At 45.4% G+C, this 17,321-nt stretch overlaps 1 protein-coding gene across 4 annotated transcripts in view; it reads left to right on the forward strand.

Annotated features, from left to right (window-relative positions):
* The first annotated feature begins 819 nt into the window (after positions 1 to 819).
* The window catches only part of AKAP12 (A-kinase anchoring protein 12), a 31,588-nt gene continuing 15,086 nt past the window's right edge, over positions 820 to 17,321 (forward strand). The window contains exons 1-2 of one of the 4 annotated variants that reach the window (XM_015858138.2): positions 820 to 1,150; positions 11,428 to 11,614. In XM_015858138.2, the coding sequence (XP_015713624.1) occupies positions 1,070 to 1,150; positions 11,428 to 11,614 (268 nt within the window). In that variant the 5' untranslated portion in view covers positions 820 to 1,069. Of the gene's footprint in view, positions 1,151 to 8,434; positions 8,474 to 11,427; positions 11,615 to 14,064; positions 14,317 to 17,321 lie in introns of those variants that run through there. The other 3 variants (XM_015858139.1, XM_015858140.1, XM_032443339.1) reach the window with 3 other exon arrangements.

Consider the following 17,321-nt stretch of genomic DNA (forward strand, 5'->3'; position numbering starts at 1 on the left):
ATATAAAGATATAATATAGATATATATACACCTGAATGACCCAGTGATTCAATGGATGAGGATTGCTTCACATTTTCTAAAGGAAAATGTCCCCAATCTCGGATCTGAACTATGAACTCAGTGGAGGATGGGGGGATTCACAGGGAGGGGCTCCCTCCGCAACACCGTGGTTGGTTTATCGCAGTGTACGTGTCATTTCCCTGGGGGTCCTTTTGGATGGGCGTGCTGCTCTGTGCATGCTGGTCCCATCACTGTGGCACAGGGAAGTGGGGCTCAGCGTGTGTGTGTGTGTCTTTGGGTCGGGAGGGAAGCTATCACGCTGCCTGCTTTGCTCGCCATGCAGTCTAGCAGGAATTAATCAATGAGAACCTGTGCCGCATGGAAAAAGAAAAAAAAAAAAAAGAAAAAAAAATAGAAAGCCAACAGCGTGGTACCCCGCTAAGGCATAGGTCCCTGCTTGCTCCGCATCAGCCGCAGCCCGGACATGCCCCTGGCAGCCCGTACGGCTGAGGTCGTCAACCCGCGGGCGCTGGTGGCGAAGGGGCCCCGAGCCCACCGCGGGGCAGCCCCAGCCCCGAGCACCCCGAGGGCATTGGCGGGCGCCGACTCGGTCTCGGTGGGCGGAGGGGGAGGTAAAAGAGCTGAGTCAGCGCCGCGAGGCGGCCACGGGCTGGGTCTGGGGTCCGGGCAGCGCTCCCGCCCCGGCGGTGCCCAGGAGAGAAGAGAGAGGCCCCGGGCGGCGGGCAGGGCGCTGCCCCCCTCCCCCTCCTCCTCCTCCTCCGCCGCTCCTTATCAGCCCGGCTCGATGCTGCAAGGCGTGTCTGGGGCTCTGCTCATGTGATGGAGCAAGCGGGAGACGGGCGGGGGGACCAGGGGCGGAGGTGATTTTCCTCCCTCTCGCTTTTTTTTTTTTTTTTCTTTCCCTTTTTCCCTTTCCCTCCCTCCTCTCGCTCCCTAAAGGAGTTCGCGGAGAGCCGCGCTCCCTCATTCCCAGCCGCGCCGCCACCCCCCACCCCTTTTCCCCCGAGCCCCTGCCGTTCCTCTCCGCTCAGCTCTGCGGGGCAGCGCCATGGGCGCCGGCAGCTCCGCCGAGCCGTCCGCCCCGCCGCAGGAGGACGGGGCCGCCGCCGCCCCCTCGGAGCCCGCCAAGGTAAGGCCGGGGCGGTGCGGTGCCGGGGGAGGCGGGCGGCGGCTCCGCAGCGCGGGGAAAGTTTCCTGCGCGCCGGCGGGCACCTGCCGGGGTCGGCGGGATCCTGCGGGCCGGGCGGGCTGCGGTGGGGCCGGGACTGCGCCACGGACAGCGCCGCAGTCATAAAACTCGCGGCGGCGGCGGCGGGGGGCGAGAGCGGCGGGGCCGGGTGGGGGGCGGTGGCGGCGGCGCTTTTGTGTGCGGCTGCGGGGGGAGAGGGCCGCACCCAGCCGGGGCAGTGCTGTGCTGGGAGCCCTCCTGACTGCGGTCCTACGGCCGCTGCTGTGGTACCCAGGGCTCCCCCAGCCTTTTTTCTTACTATTCCATCTCTTTTTTTCTTTCTTTCTTTTTTTCTTTCTTTCTTTTTTTTTTTTTTTCTTCCCATATCTCTCGAGGATGCGTCTGTGAGGCGCGTCGGGGGGGCTGCAGCAGGGACCCTCCCCGCACCACCAAGTTTCCCCTGCTGGGCTCCAGCTTAAGCGTCCCTCCTCTCGCTCCCAGTCCCGCATCGGGCCCGCCGCATCCCCCCCCACCCGAGCGGAGCTGGGCGTGGAGGGGGGCGCGGGGTCGCGGTGCGGGCGGTGGCTGCGGCGCTCCCCGCGGTGGCACAGCGTCGGGGCGAGCGGGGCGGCGGCGGCCCGCAACCAACGGGGAGGAGGGATCGGGGTCCGAGCCTGTGTTATTTTAAATAAAGACGTTGAAGAATTGAAAGAAATTCTTTTAAAACGTCTGGTGTTTAAAAATAGATTATGAATGAACCCATTTATCCCTCTGGAATAGGCGTGTTGAGGGGATTCTGGGACTGAAAGGGAGGTTATGTGCATCTACGTGTTTACATAGCATCGTGTTGGGGTTAGACGTTAGTTGTTAGGGGAGACATAATGCGACGTTATGCCCGGAGTCCGCTGCGCAGCCTGATCTGAGCTTGGGTCCTCGGAGCACTCCAAGTTTCTGTGAGCGGGCGTGTGGGTGTGTTGGAGCTTGAGAACGGGTTATGACTTTGTTTCTTTGACCTTGTGGTTCAGATTTAACTTTCAAGTTGAATTTCCCATAGTTCCTGGCTTCCACTAGACCTCCTTGTGCGTGTTTTGACAGATTTGAAAACCGCATTGAGAATGAACTTTAAATTAACCAAGATTTATTTTATTCTCTTTTTAACCAAATAAGCAGTAGGGATCGGTGTTGGTTAACAAAATATTTAGCAGTTGTGTTGAGCCGCTTTAGAATTCAAATGCTGAAATGTAGACAGCGGTGCATTTGGAGGGTGAGCCTTTGGGTGCAGTGATTGTTTTAAAACAAAGATAACCTGACTTTGAGGAGGGCCGTAATGTTCATAGTTGCATTTACCCAGTCACGGGGACCAAGGCAAGAAAAGGGGGATGCCATCAATGCTGTTCTCCGAGGCAGGCTATGATTGGTTCTAAATACTGTAGTTTATATCATCTGCTCTTTAGGAAGAGCCTTTTCCAACACTTCAGTTTTATCATTCAAGCTGATTAAAGGTGAGGAAGTTCTCTTTGCGTATCGCTGCTGTAAGAAGTTCTGTGACTACGCTTCTCTTAGAACAGCTGTTTTTGTCTTCTCTTACATTGAATCAAAGTTTTAATGAAGTCCTACTTTTTTGTTACTGTTGTTGTTTCATATCTCCCTTATTCTGTTCTTACCACAGCGAGACTGTTTCATGCAGATTCATGGCACAGTTTTTCATAGCTGTTCCTTACAGCCCTCTGGACGTGAAAATCACCAGATCATGCCGTGCCCCTGGAGAAATCTATCAAAGAGCTAATGTGTTTGCAAAGGGGAAAAAAAGAAGCAGTGGTGTCATTTTAAAGGATGGTCTCCATTCTGGTGCTTTTGACATTAAAGCACTCATCCCAGCTCTTTTGAATGGAATATTTGGAAAACTGGCTTTTACATAATCCAATTTGAGCGAGCCTTGGCAAGTGAATTACAGATACATTGTCTGGGCAACTGTTACAATAGGCAGTGTAAAATTTCATGGCAGTTTTGCTTCCTCATCACTTGAAACACCGCGGAATATTTAATCAAGTTTCTTTCATAATAGTCCTATTTTGCACTAGCTGAAAACCTGTTTGCTTTTTCTCTGAGAAAGGCCCAAATTTACAGTCTTTACGTTGCCTTGTTATCCCCATGTGACTCTTTGGCTGAATACCAGGTCTCGAGGTGTCCTGGTTACTGCAAGGGGGAGCACATGGGCCTGTGTTTCACTTCTGCAGCCCAGGAGATGTCAGATGCCGTGTGAAGCATTTGGGCTACCATGGCAGGAAAGAGATTTTGAGAGCCTTTGGGTGCTGGTTTGTAAGCACTGCAGATTAAATTTGGGCTGAAGGAGTTAGGATCCCAGGTGCTCACCCTAACTTTTCACAGATTGCTGCTTATTTGCCCATAAAGCAGCTTCAGAGTTTCCAACCCAGCATTATAGTGGGACTTGAAATTGATGACTGTTTTCTTGTTGTTGTTTTGTAGTAGTTTCTTATCATGCACAGCTACCCTACTGTGGGATGCTCCTCTGCAGGGTGTGTGGCAGGTAGCTGGAGGTACCAGCCCATTCACACATCTGAACTGAATTCATTGGGTTTGTGCAGCAATGCCTACAGTGTTGCTGAAATTAGTGGGCAGGGCATTGTCCCACAGAAGGTTCATCTGATCTAGGTATTTCCTGGCCCTCTCAGCAGAAATACTACTTTTCACCTATTGTTTTCTTTATCCCCTGCCCATCTTCCCTGCTATGGCCCAAGCAATGTGGTCCTGCTTCACACTGGTGCTCACCTTGTTTCCATAAACCAAGTAAACTCATCAGCCCTTCAGGAAACAGTAGGAGGGTTTTTGCACTGGACAAGTTCCCTGATGTATTACTGGATTTGTTTGACTCATGCCCAGCTGAGACCCAGAGCCAGGATGAGGCAAACACCTGTCTGAGTGTGTGGGGCAAGAGAGGAATGAAGGCTCTCTCTGCCAGTGCTGCTGAACCTGTCTGCTACTCTGTCCTGAGTAGCATGGTGAACCAAAGCTTGGCCTAGGAAGGACTTAAGCAGAGATAGCCCTGCTGCTGGCCCTGTGTTCCCGTCTCCTCCCCAGCCTGAGGCCTGCAGCTTCCCCTGGTGGCTTCTGGAACTAGGTGAGCTCCTTCAGCAGATAGGCAGCACAGGAAGTTGCTCATTTTCTTTGGCAATGCCGTTCCCCCCACCATTATAGCAAGGTGCTGGCTGCTGGGGCAAAGGAGGCAGCAGGTGAAGGGAGCAAGCAGGCGTGATGTATGTGGCACTGTTCTTGGTTGCAGCAATGGCACCATCATATTTAATGGATGAGCTCATGGCAGGGATGCTCCTCTTGTCTGGCTTCCTGTTCCTATGCTGAGAATCCAAAGAGGGAGTGGGAAGATGAGCTGATTTGTTGCCCCTTGGAGTGGTGCCCTCAAGCTCTGTGGGAGGAATGTTGCTACAAGTTGCATGGTCAGTATGAAGAGAGCTGTGTCATGCTGCTGACATCTCAGACAGAGCATGTGTTATCCACTCTGTTTTTATCACATTTCAAAGTCCCAGGTACTGATTTTAGTACAGGTCTCTTTCTGTGGTCCTGCTGGGAAAGCAGAGGGCCGTGTTGGAGCAGCTACCTGCCTCTGCATTGGGAAGCATTTAAAGGTAGAATCCAGAAAGAAAACCCTGGCAGAGCAACAAGCTGTTCTTGCAGCAAAATAGGAGTTTGGCAAAGATAACCTTCTGCGGGAATTTTGATGGCTTTAAAATCTAGTGTGGTGAATTCCTGGCTTGCTCCCATGCAAGGGCCTCCGCTCAAGAGCAGCGTTCATTCAAACTGTGTTTTCTGGATAATTCCCATTTCTGAGCAGTAACTTGATTACGCTACCTGCCTTGTAATGAGAGCAAGTTGTCTGCTAGACAGTAAATATTTGGAACTGTCTCTTCTAAAGAGGTTACCAGCTGAGATGTCAGAATGTCTTATTGTCTGCATGCATGACAAATAACAGCTGTGACTGACATACATCTGCTCTTTTAACAACTGTGTGCTGGTGACAGGGCAGGGCTGAGCCTGCCTGAAAATACAAGTAAGTTGTACGTTAGTGATAGTAAAACTTAATCAAGTACCAGAGGAACTTCCCTAAATGGCATCTTTGCAATTAAAAAGCAATTGAGTTAGAAGCGTTTGGCCCAGAGGTGAGCTACAGGGCTCTCTAGAGTGCTTCCGTCAGACCTGGAAGGAAGGTAATGATGTCGTTGTGTGCTGATGTTTGGAGTTCCGCCTGTGCCTGTGGGGTAGCTTTGGAGAGAGGCATAAAGGTGCTTAATTGAAAAAAATGCACAATGGAAATTGGTGCCGAGGATCCACTGAAAGTGTGAAATAACCCCTAATCATACAGGAGATAAGAAGGAGGTGGCAGAGGGAGTGTCGGGCACTTTGAAGGCTGAGGCAATTAGCTTGCGTTTGATGTGATGGAGAAGCTAAAGAGATGCAAAGAGGAGTGGTGTGGTCTTTGGAAATCATTCTGGTTGGAAATGCAAGCCATGTGTTCAGTTACGGAAGCCTGCTTTGTGCTCTACCTGTCTATCTGTTAGGGTGCTGCATTAGTTGTATCCTAGGATGGTTATGCAGAAGGAGTTGAGAGGTGCGAGACCTAGGAAGGAGCATGCATTGATTCAGGCTCAGAGTATGAACCAGAATGACAGTCTGGGAGTAACACTTCCTTTACAAGTCTCCAAAGGAATGCAGAAATGATTTGGGAATAAAACCATCAGTTTTATTTTAGCTGTGAGGATAATCATCCATAAGGATATGTCACAACTAAGTCAGACTGAGAGTTAGAACAGAAGGTGATAATTCTGTGGGAGTAAAAGGTAAGGAAAAGGCTCTTGACTTCATCTGTGGGAGATGTAAACAAACAAACAAAAAGATACTGTGATTAAATATGTGCCCTATAGAATAAGGGCCTTCTGTTATCTCCATGTGGAACTTGTAATGTCCCATGAACTTCCAATCCTTAGCTAATGTGAAACAAGACAACCTGCTGTGAACAGAGAGCTGGAATGACCTACATTCAGGGGAAGATTGGTTTTGTTTTGTGTTTAATGTGTGGGGTTTTTTTTTCCCCCAAGTATTTTTATTTACAGACATTTCAGTGAATCATTTTGTGTAAGGAGCTGATTTCCTCAGTTGACCAAACTACTGTAAGCTTTCTCAAAGTTTTGGGATTAAACTTCTGGGAAAACATTAGAGCCCTTTACGTTAGTTTGCTCAGTTGTTCAGACAGCTGGATCGGGCTATTTTAATAATCTAACGTAGAATCTCTGTAGCAGGATTAACAGAATGAGGCAAAATTAACTGTGGTACGTTTTGGCCTGGTGTGAGGAATCCTTGGAATGATTGGGTCTGGTATGTTGGGAATGATGGTGATTCCTGGTGGGGGAAGAGGCTGGGAAGTGCTAGACCATTCAGACTAGTGAATGAATGTGTGAAGCATGCTCTAACACACAATAAGCCATCAGGGATCTTCTGTTAATCCACACCTCATGTGGCTCTTTGCATTATATTTATAGATGTTTAATGGTGTATACATTTAATGCTGGGCCCAACCACTAGACTTCCATATCTAAACAATGGAGCAGAAACCACTGTAGATGAGGTTGATGTGGTCAGCAAGCTGTGTTCATTTTAGTCTGATGAGCTGTGCATCAGTGCTTGGCTTCTGTCTTTGCTGAGGGTATGAGGGATGTCTTCAGAAATTATTTGCATGATTCATAGAAGCGGTATGACAGAAGCAAAAGTGTTCCATCACTGATGGCTCTTTGTTTTGAGAGTGATCAAACAGAAGGACCAGTGAACTGGATAACCAGGTCTTTTCAGTTTTTCCTGCATTTACGTGACAACACATTCATAAGCTAATTCATAATCCAGGGAGGGCTATGAATGAATGCCAGGGAAACCTGATAAATACTAATAAATGTACCAACAGTAATGTCTCTACTTGTAGGTAAATAAAGTGCTGAACAATCAGATACTCAATACTTCTAACTTTTATCTTCAAGGTTTTCACCCCTCTCTCTAAACTTTGACTGTATATTCAACTAGGCTTTATCACTATTCTCAGTGGAATTAGGAACACAGCGGAGTAAATTGGAGATAATTGGTCTAAACCGTGCTTCAGATCCTTGCAGAGAAATGAAGCAGTTAATGTGAGTGAAAATTGAAATTAGTTTCTTTCAGGAGCTAATGCAGTGGGACAGACTGCACTGACCCTCAATAAAGAGCCTGAACAACTTTTCTCAGAATAGGAACTTTTTTTTAACCTAACTGCTCTTGTCTCCCTTCATATTACAAGCCCACCTCGCTCCAAAAGGTACATATTTTCTTCTCCCTTGTATGTGTTTTAACTTGCTTTATCAGTTCTGATATTTTATGTAAGCAAATAGACCACTTGATTTGGAAATCTAAATTTGCCCTCCAGTGGCTGAGAATCACATCAGAATCTTTTTTTCTAGAGGCTGGGCTAAAGTGGTCACTGCACCCTTAAAGGGCAGGCAGGGTTGTGTTGCAAATCTGGTCAAAATTGTAATTACTGAGGTTTTTCAAATATTTAGATACTTGAAAGATGTGTTCTGCTTTCAAAACTTAATTTGTGTACAGAGAGAATACAGGTTATAATTCTACCAGCTGATAGTTTAAAAACTGCTTCTGGTCTTAGCATTTAGTATTGTTTAGAAGGAAATATAGGGATCTTAACTGTTCTTTGTACAGGAAAATATAGTTGTTTTTGACAGATCTTAAGTGTTATCTACTAGATCCAGTGACTTATGAATTTTGATCATGTCTATTTTAAATAATACAGAGTCACTGTTTTCCTAAATTCATTGCAACTGTAGAATAAATTAAGGACTGGGGGATTATTAACTATGATAATAGCTTCTGATTTCACTGTGGGTTTGATTTAAGGAGACAGTTGTACTGCGTTGAGGTACCTAATTCCTATATTTCTTGTCTTCTTACGGGGTCCACAGATCCACATTGGCTGCTTATTTGAATTCTGTGATTTGTGTATGTGCCCTGGCAATCCAGAAGGGCCAGCTGTACCCTGGGGGGTGCATCAGACCAAGCACTGCCACAGGCAAGAGGAGGAGTTGTCTCCTCTGCTCTGTGCTGTGTGACCTCACCTCCAGCACTGGGTGCATGTGTGGTCACCACAACAGAAGGACGCAAAACTGTACAGAGCATCCAGAGGAGGGCTAAAAGATGATGAAGGGTCTGGAGGGCAAGGTTTGTGAGGTGCAGCTGACATCCCTGTGTTTGTTCAGCCCAGAGCAGAGGAGCTGAGGGGAGGCCTGATGGCGGCTGCAGCTCCTCACAGGGAGCGGAGGGGCAGCGCTGAGCTCTGCTCTGTGTGACAGCGACAGGGCCCGAGGGAACGGCATGGAGCTGTGTCAGGGGAGGGGCAGCTGGGGATGAGGGAAAAGGGCTGTATCAGAAGGTGGTGGGCATGGAATAGGCTGCCCAGGTCAGTGGGCACAGCCCCATGTGCTGGAGTTCAAGGAGTGTTTGGACAACTGTCTCAGGCACAGGATTTGATTTTGGGTGGTTCTGTTTGGAGCCAGGGGTTGGACTCATTGATCCTTGTGGGTCCCTTCCAATTCAGGACATTCTATAATACTACTTATATATGTCTAGCTTTAAGTGGCTTGTTAGAAATGTGAAGAGAAAGGCAAAGGCATTTTTTAACAAGGTGTGGAGAGCTAAAGTACTCAGAGCTCCTGCTTTTCCTGTGAGTTCAAAGAGTTGCTGGTGCTAAGTCTGAGGGTGTCACCTTGAGATACCCATCCATGGATTTATCTTCAGTTAGCCAAGTGCAGTTAGAACTAGTAAAGTTAAGGTTGTTTTGGTGTTAGCAGGAGTAGCAGTCTTAAAAAGAACAAATGACTGCAATGTATTATGTATGTTTAAATTAAAAAAATAAACAACTTCTTTAGATTTCTAATGAAGAGTCCCAAGTCAATTTAAAAATTAGTCTGTTATTTTCTGTGTTTCACCATCTGTAGTCTTTAATTGGTTGTTATGCGTTCAATTCATGCTGTTTGCAATTGCAGAAGATTGACTTGGAGTTTACATCCCTTTGTTCAGTGCCGTGGCGTTTTTATTCCTTCTGAGTTCCTGTGTTTTAGATTTATGAAAAGGATGATGTGAGAAGTGGGAGTGCAATCTGAGTGTTGAGCCATTCCGTATTTCTTCTATTTAATATCTGGTCTCAGCATGTGAAAACTCTGAAGCCAAATTATTCCATCCGTGGTATTGGCAGCGATGCATAATGGTGTCCTTTTTCCTGAGGTGGATTATGTGGCTGTGAAAGGCAGCTTTGAGGAGTGCAGCAACGCCAGGTGGAAACAATTTGGCTTAATTAAGGGCTTCTGAACTGGAGATTGGGAACCCTAATGCACGTTCCTTGCCTGTGTGGCACTTTGCTTAGATCTAGCCTGGCACATGTAAAGGTAGCTGAAAGATAAGTGGGAAGCCCTTTCCCTGGCACGTTGTGTGTTGATTTGGAATTTCACTGCAGCAGGCCAATAGTTAATAAAAATAAACAAACAGCTCTGCCCATTCAGAATCTCTTAAAGCGGTGTTTTCATTGAAGATACTCAAGAGTGTGTCATCTTTCTGATCCCAGTTTGGTGCTTCAAGTGTTTGGATGTTGCGTTCCATTGGAAGATGGGGTGCATCTGTGGTTCCCTCACTTAATTAACAAGTCTTCAATGCCATTATTTTGGGAATACAGCAGAGTAATAAGAAAATGATATGTAATTAAGGTTTGCTTTTCCACCAGAGGAACTTTAAACTTGCACTTCAGGAGCAGAGGTTTGGGATGTGTCTAATTAGTTGAAACGGCTTCTGTTGGAAGGGAATGTGATCAGTTGGAAATCTAGTTCATTAAACAAACGGTAAAGAAGTGCATGTGGAGGGAGCTGTTTTTGTTTTGTGTTAAATGATTACAACACAACTTAATTGTTTAGGTATGTTTTTATTTTAAAAACACCTTCCTTTGTTACATGACAATCCTATAGATGTTCTGGAGGGTATTAAAATCTATCAGATAGAGAAACTGAAGGAGAGATTTTTTTCATAGTGACTAATTTAGGAAAAAACCTTCAAATATTATAGTGTGGGGTCCTGAAATACTGCAGATTCATTTTCTCTGTTAAGAATGAGCTCTACCTAGTAACTGAGGCTCTGGAACTCTAGTTTTAATCCTAGTTTTCCACATGGGATTTATGTAGATACTTTCTGTCTTGAATAGTTCATTTTTTTTTCTTTCCTGTAACTGTACTGCTTATGATCATGAGATAAGCACATCAGCAGAGGAGCAATCTTGTATATATCGGAGCAACTGTGCCAGACATCTTGAAGCATGAAAAATATCTTTCCATTAGCTAGATTCATGTTATCCCAAAGCTTTCCTCTGTGTTAGAAGATATACTAGAAACATACTTTTACACAAGGTTGTAGGACTGTTTGTAAGATCTGCTTCTTCCTTATACTTCAAACAGGAGAGGAGTACAATAAACAGCCCCATATTATGGACTGTTTTTTATTTTTCTCACGGTAGTGTTTTGATTTATTGAATTTAATAATCTTAAAACAGGAATGATGCTACACAGAAGCATACAAGTATTCCCCCAAATGTGTGAGGACAGGCTGAGGGAGTTGGGCTTGTTCAGCCTAGAGAAGAGAAGGTTGCGGGGTGACCTCATTGCAGCCTTTCAATACCTGAAGGGAACTTACTCCCAGGAGGGGAGTAAACTCTTTGAAAGGGCTGACAATAGCAGGAAATGGTTTTAAGTTGAAAGAGGGAAGATTTAGGTTAGATGTTAGGAGGAAGTTCTTTACTAGGAGAGTGGTTAGGCCCTGGCACAGGCTGCCCAGGGAGGTTGTGGATGCCCCGTCCTTGGAGGTGTTCAAGGCCAGGTTGGACGGGGCCCTGGGCAACCTGATCTAGTAAAGGTGTATGTTTGGTGGCCCTGCCAGGCAGGGGGGTTGGAACTACATGATCCTTGAGGTCCCTTCCAACCCGGGTCAGTCTGTGATTCTGTGTGCATGCCTTTACCCAAAATGAACAAGGAAGAACAATGTTTTATACAAAAAAGCTAACTTAGTATTGATGACACTTTTTCTTTCTTCCTCTTTTTCCTCTGCTACCATCCTTCATACCATTTGTGGCTGTCCAGGCCTTAGATGCAAGTTCACCTGTACCTGATATTAATGAAGACGACTTGGAGATTGAAGTCCTGCAAGAGGAGCCTCAGCAGCCGGGAGCTGCTACGACACCCCAGGAGCTGACTGGGCAGCAGCCAGAGGTGACTTCGCCAGTCCAAGAGTCCCCTGGACAGCATGCAGAGGCGCTCACAGCAAGTGGTAAGTAAATACCTGTGTTTAATGGGCTAATCTTAGAGGCTGGATGCTAAGCAGAGCGAGAAGTTGACATGAGGCTCAACTGGCCATGTAATAGCGAATAGGTAGTTGCTCAGGTGATCTCTTGGTTACTCAAGTGCTTCTAGAGTGTTTTTTTATTGGGATGCATTTTCTTTATGTCAGAGTTTGGGTACAAAATGAATTAGGACTGAGGCTGTCGGTGGAACAGGATGCCATCCTTCCTGCCTTTGGTGTGCTTCTTTTCCCATAGTGCAGGCCAGTAGTGCCTCTGTTTGCTATCAATGTCTTGAGCATTTGCCTGAAAGAACAGTTCAATTTCCACTTCCTGTGTTAGTGTTTCATGCTGTGTAGACTTATCTCTTCTTTCACAGTTTTTTTTGGTTTTTTGGGTTTTTTTAATTATATTTTTAATATATTCATTCATTAATTAAATTGGTGTTAATAATGGACTGGTTGAGGTGGGAAGGATCTCAGGAGGCCCTCTGCTCCAGGCTTTGCTCAGGCAGGGCTGCTGGGAGCAGGCTGCCCAGAACCATGTCCAGGTGTCTTTTGAAAAACTTATTTTGAACTCAGAAGAAGGGACAGGCAGCTGTCCATTGGTTCTCTGTTGATTAAAGCTCTCTTTCATACCAATTTTAATCAGATTTGCATTTTGACCTCATGAATGTGTGTTACTGGAGGGGTACTCCCTATATGCTCTCCTCAGGGAATCTCTTCTGCCCTGCCACCATGCTGCTTGTTCTTCTGTTCCTTGCCAGGCTTTTGTTTCTGCTCCTTCCAGCACTGGGAGGCATCAGCTGCCAGGAGCCAGCTGTGGGCTGACCTTCTCAGCAAAGCGGTGGTGGGGGAGATTGGGTCAGAGCAGACAGTGAATGCTGTGGAATGAGGGAGCAAGGGAGGGAGGGGAGGGGGAAGGGAGGAGGGACCACATTTTTCAGTGTCAGCCTCTGGAGCAGCTTGTGGCAATTGTGTTGCCCTTCATATGTTCTGGGTTTTGAATTCTTGTAAAGGCAGTTTATTTTCCTACATTAATTGCCATTGCTGATATTCCAATAGAAGACTTTCCATATTTTGTCTTATGTCAAGCTTTTGCACCTTATTCTTTATCCTTTTGGTAGAGGCTTTGGGCACTGTACAATTGGGATGTAATGTATTTTCTCTTTTGCTTATGTTAAACACTGTTTTCACTTTTAAAATCTTATTCTGAAGTGGTCAGGGATGAGAGAAGGTACTCGAAGTCGTGAAGGAGTAGAAATTATACAGTGATTTGAAATAGTGTCAGTACATTTCATGTTATTCGACTTCTGGATCAAGTAATAAAAAGCCTTTAAGAGGGCATGAATTTAAAGTTAATAGTCAAAGTAATTTTTATTGTTTGATTATGAGTTGTAGCTTTAGGTGTACAGAAATTGCGTTCCTAAGATGTATAATGAAAAAGATGTGAGAAGCAGGTGATTATAGGTGATGAAACGCATGGTATCGATAGCTGGTGACAACAGCATCCATAGAGAGGAAAAACTGTTAAAGAACTGACAAAGCTGGTTCTTCAAGTGAATGCTACATTCAGATATCCATCTCTCTTTGTATCCTCCCTCTGGTCCCTGCAGTGTCTGGTCCACGTGAGCTTAAGCAGATGAATAAAGGTGGGGGGGGTGGAGGGTTAAGTATCTTTTACACACTCCATTCAGAAAAATCTCTGTCTCCAGTGAGAGAGATGAATCACTGAATTCTACATTTCTTTGTCCCATCTTGTTCGTCAACTCTTTAAAATCAGAAATAAAGCACTGTGGCAACAGGGATAATTGCTTATCATGAAGGAATTGAGATTTTTCTTCTTTCTTGTGGGCCTGCTCCCCATCTCAGTCGGGCCGTTATTTGAGTCTGTGGCAGATTGTTGAAGAGAGGCAAAGCTCATCACGGTAGTTGCTGTCACATGAAGCTAATTGGGAAGTGCTGGTGGACACAGACACAGGCTATGCATGGCTGGCAGAGCACCTGGGCAGCAGCTGAGCTTTGGAGATACCCAATGCAGAATATTTGTACCCAATGTAGAATTATTGTAACTGTACCGGGGGGTCAGTTTGGCCTGGATGCTGTGTGGCTGCTTCAGAAAGGTGTTTCAAAAGTTGGAACTGAAACAGTCTGTTGTTCAAAAACTGGTTGTTTCTTAGTGCGAAGCTTATAGTTCTTCCTCAAGGAGGGGAAAAAAAACAACAAAAAAACCAGCTTGGAGTGAAAAGCAGCAAGATAAATATTTGGGAGCATAATTACGTTAATTGCCAGCAGTGAAGCGATGGAAAGAGAATAGTTAAACTGCACTTCTGCAGTCTCCAAACACTTCCAGAGCCTCACATGAGGTCTGGTAGCCGGCAATTGGTGCTGGCTCAGGCGAGGGGAGGGATCCCGCTCCTTGTTGGCGCACCATGTGAGCCCAGCCCACCCCCGAGTCGCTTTTTGCTCCCTCGGTTGTGCAGTGAACAGCTGAGGAGGGAATGGTCCTCCACCACGAGCAGCTGCCGAGGGGGAGAGGCTGTGGGAGCACGGCTTCGGTCTGTCCTGCTCGTCGCGTCTGGTGAGGCAGGAGGCTGCTCCAGACCCACAAATATCAGGAACTGCATACTGTGAGAAGGAAGTTTCTTATTATTAGTGTAATTTAAAAATGATGGGGACCATAACAATCACGGGTAAGGCAGCGTGGCGTTGCTAAAACGTCAGCTCTGTTGTTATCGGGTTGGTTTTTTGTTTTTGCTTTTTCTCTCTCTCTGCTGTTTAGTGCCTGGCTTTGCTGTGTGACTTTGTGCTGCAGTGGGTTTATAGCCTGCCGGGGTGGGGCGTGCTGGGTTGTGTATGCTGGAGCGCTCCTCGGGCTCTCACAAGTATTGTGTGACCCGTGATGGTTTGCTGGCAGTGGGGCGGGAGGTAACAACTCTGCTGTAAGTATTTGATCCAAATGGGAACCATTTCACAGCAAAAGCTGCTGAAGTTTTAAAACTTCTTGTTACTTCAATTGCATGTTTGAAGTGGCATCTCTAATGCAAGGCTGAGGTACGTAAAGGTGCTTACAACTCTTTTATGTGGTATCAGAATATGACACGGGGTCTGAAATTGAGCAACAACAACAAAGGAGACACTGATAGTTTTACCTTTATCTCTTGGTTAAGATAAAATTTTGCAATGTTGGGCTGTATCTCACAAGCTAAACCCAGTGTGGTGTAAGGGTGTGTGAAGTGGGCGTCTTTTATCCATGGTCAAATCGTTTGCATGAGATAAATCGATCTTTAACTTTGCTTATAACGAAGGAAAATCCAGAGGAGAGTAACACTGTGGCATAGGAATGGGGCTGTGTTTGTGTGTGTGTGTGAAGGATCTCAGCCTGGGGTATCGGAGCTTGATGTTATGTGCATAGGGCTCTATACAGCTTAAGAAAGTACGGTGTGAGCCACTGAAGTGTGAGAGCTCCCACCACAAACCAGCTGGGCTTTCTGACGAGGTTACGCTATTTGAAGGAGTGATACATTAAAGGGGAAAAAAGGAAATCTTATGCTGCTGCTTTCTCACAAACTTCTGTCTTTTCCCTGGAAACAATGCAGCACTATGACATTTAATTATATTTAAAAAAAAAAAAAGGCTTAGTTGCTTAAAGGTAATCAGTTTGCATCAGAGCTTCCCTCATTGTGATGTCTTTAGGAATCCGCTCGGTCTTTTCTGCGCTGTGTGAATATTCGTTTGTTTGCTTTTATGTTGTTTGCTGGCGCTGGCGAACTGCTTCAAACAAATGGTGGGGGCTGTCGGTGCAGAGCACTCTGCTGTTACAATGCCTCACGACAACAAAGCCTGCAGAAGTCCAGCGCCGTTTGGAGCTGACCCTGGGGAGGACTGTACGTGATTTGAATCAGTTAGCAGGGGAGGAGGTATCCCACTGCTGTTTACAATGAGGTTTTCATTAAACTTGATGTTTAATGAGCTTATCACATGCTGAGTCTTTTTCCTCGAGGGTTCTGTATTTTTTATTTCCCTTTATTGTTAGTATTTAAAGGTTAAACTGTTTTTCTAAAGCAATGCCTTTATAGGGTTGCACAGTGTAATCATCTGAGGCTTTTCTTATTTAATAATTCTTGTAGAAACTTGAATTTTCACCGTATCACCTCTGCTTCTATAGTGTATTTCGCAAGGTCCAGCTCATTGTACGTGTTATTGTTCTTTGAAGGGACAGAGTGCATTTCCTTGTTGGTATGCGGGAGCGTATTAAGCTATCATTTGTCTAATTAGTGTAGCTACAACAGCATCTCCTTTGTTTGTGTGTGATGGTAATTATCCCTTATGCAGATGCTTTGAACAACAACAACAACTTAAAAAACCTTCCGATCCGTTTCCCATTGTGCATTTTTGTTAGGGGTGCTCAAAAATGTTGCATTGACCTCTAAGCCGTGTTGCTTATCCCTTCCTTGCTGCTAACAGAGCAGTTACTTTTCTCAAATACCCAACTGCTAGCGGTGCATCTGTCTCGGGTTTAGTGAATACATTCTATTTTAAAAAGCAAAACAAAGTCAGAGAACATGAGATGTGGACGGTATGGACAACCATGAAATCTCATAAATATTTGCAGCATGCTGGTTTGGTTCACAAGCAGAACAGCTGGACTGGTTGGAGAGTAGTTTATTGTTGTGAGTGCATTTAATGAAAAAGCTTTAAATACAGTAACTATATATCCAAGCCACAGTCAATGACCTTCCTGTTAAAAAGAAAACAATTTCAGAGGCTCTGCACTGCTGTCTTCTTGAGCTTTAGCGCTGGTTTTTATTTTATTTATTTTTTTTATGAAACATTTGAAATGAAAGAAGAAATAACTTCAAGTCTCAAATGAATGAAGCGTCCCACGTCCCACGCTGGAATCCAGGAAGTTATTCTCTGGGTTGGAGCAGACAAGTACAGCTAAAGCATAAACTTTCTAGGCATAAACGGGTTGCAAAAAATGTTATACAGTGTCACAGCGGAAATGCGTCCTTTTAAGTTTATTTCATATAAGGTTACGTGCGATGTCCCTTCCTGGGGATGTTGCTTTTGCTTTCTTAGGGAGTCCTTAGACATGAAAAATTACAACTATGTATCAACTTTTTTTTTTTTTTTTTTACTTTTTTGGTATGTGAGATCTTAGGACTTTTCAGTTGCCCATCGAGTACCAGAGAACTAAAGGCTGAACTGGACAGAGCTCCTTGCTGTTAATGGTTTGATAGAAGAGCATGAACAGAAAGTGCATGTATGCACTCTGAAATTGGTTATGCATAAATCTTTAAGTGTTTAATTTTATTATTCTATTCAATTATTCTGAAGGAATAATTCAAGGTTCTGAAGGTATTTATTCTGGAGGAAACCTCTCCCCACAGTTAACGCTCTGAGGCAGTCCATAGAAATAATGGAGGGCATAGAATGGGAAGGGAAAATGTGTGCTTTTTCGTGAAATAAAAATGTGTGTGTTGAAGTAGAAATGTACATACTGTGAATAGTAGGGAAAGAAAGCTTGGGTTTGAAATAAATGGTCAATAAGCAGCACCACCACAGATGAGCCACAACAGTGAAGCCCCCAGGTTTGTTGGAAAGGCAACACCTGGACGTATTTCTGCTTCAGGCTGTTACTGGGGAGGCGGGGGGGGGGGGGGGGGGGGATTTTTTCATTTACTAAACCTGACCT

The sequence above is a fragment of the Coturnix japonica genome, chromosome 3 (assembly GCF_001577835.2).
Source record: "Coturnix japonica isolate 7356 chromosome 3, Coturnix japonica 2.1, whole genome shotgun sequence".
In the NCBI taxonomy this organism is placed as follows: domain Eukaryota; kingdom Metazoa; phylum Chordata; class Aves; order Galliformes; family Phasianidae; genus Coturnix; species Coturnix japonica.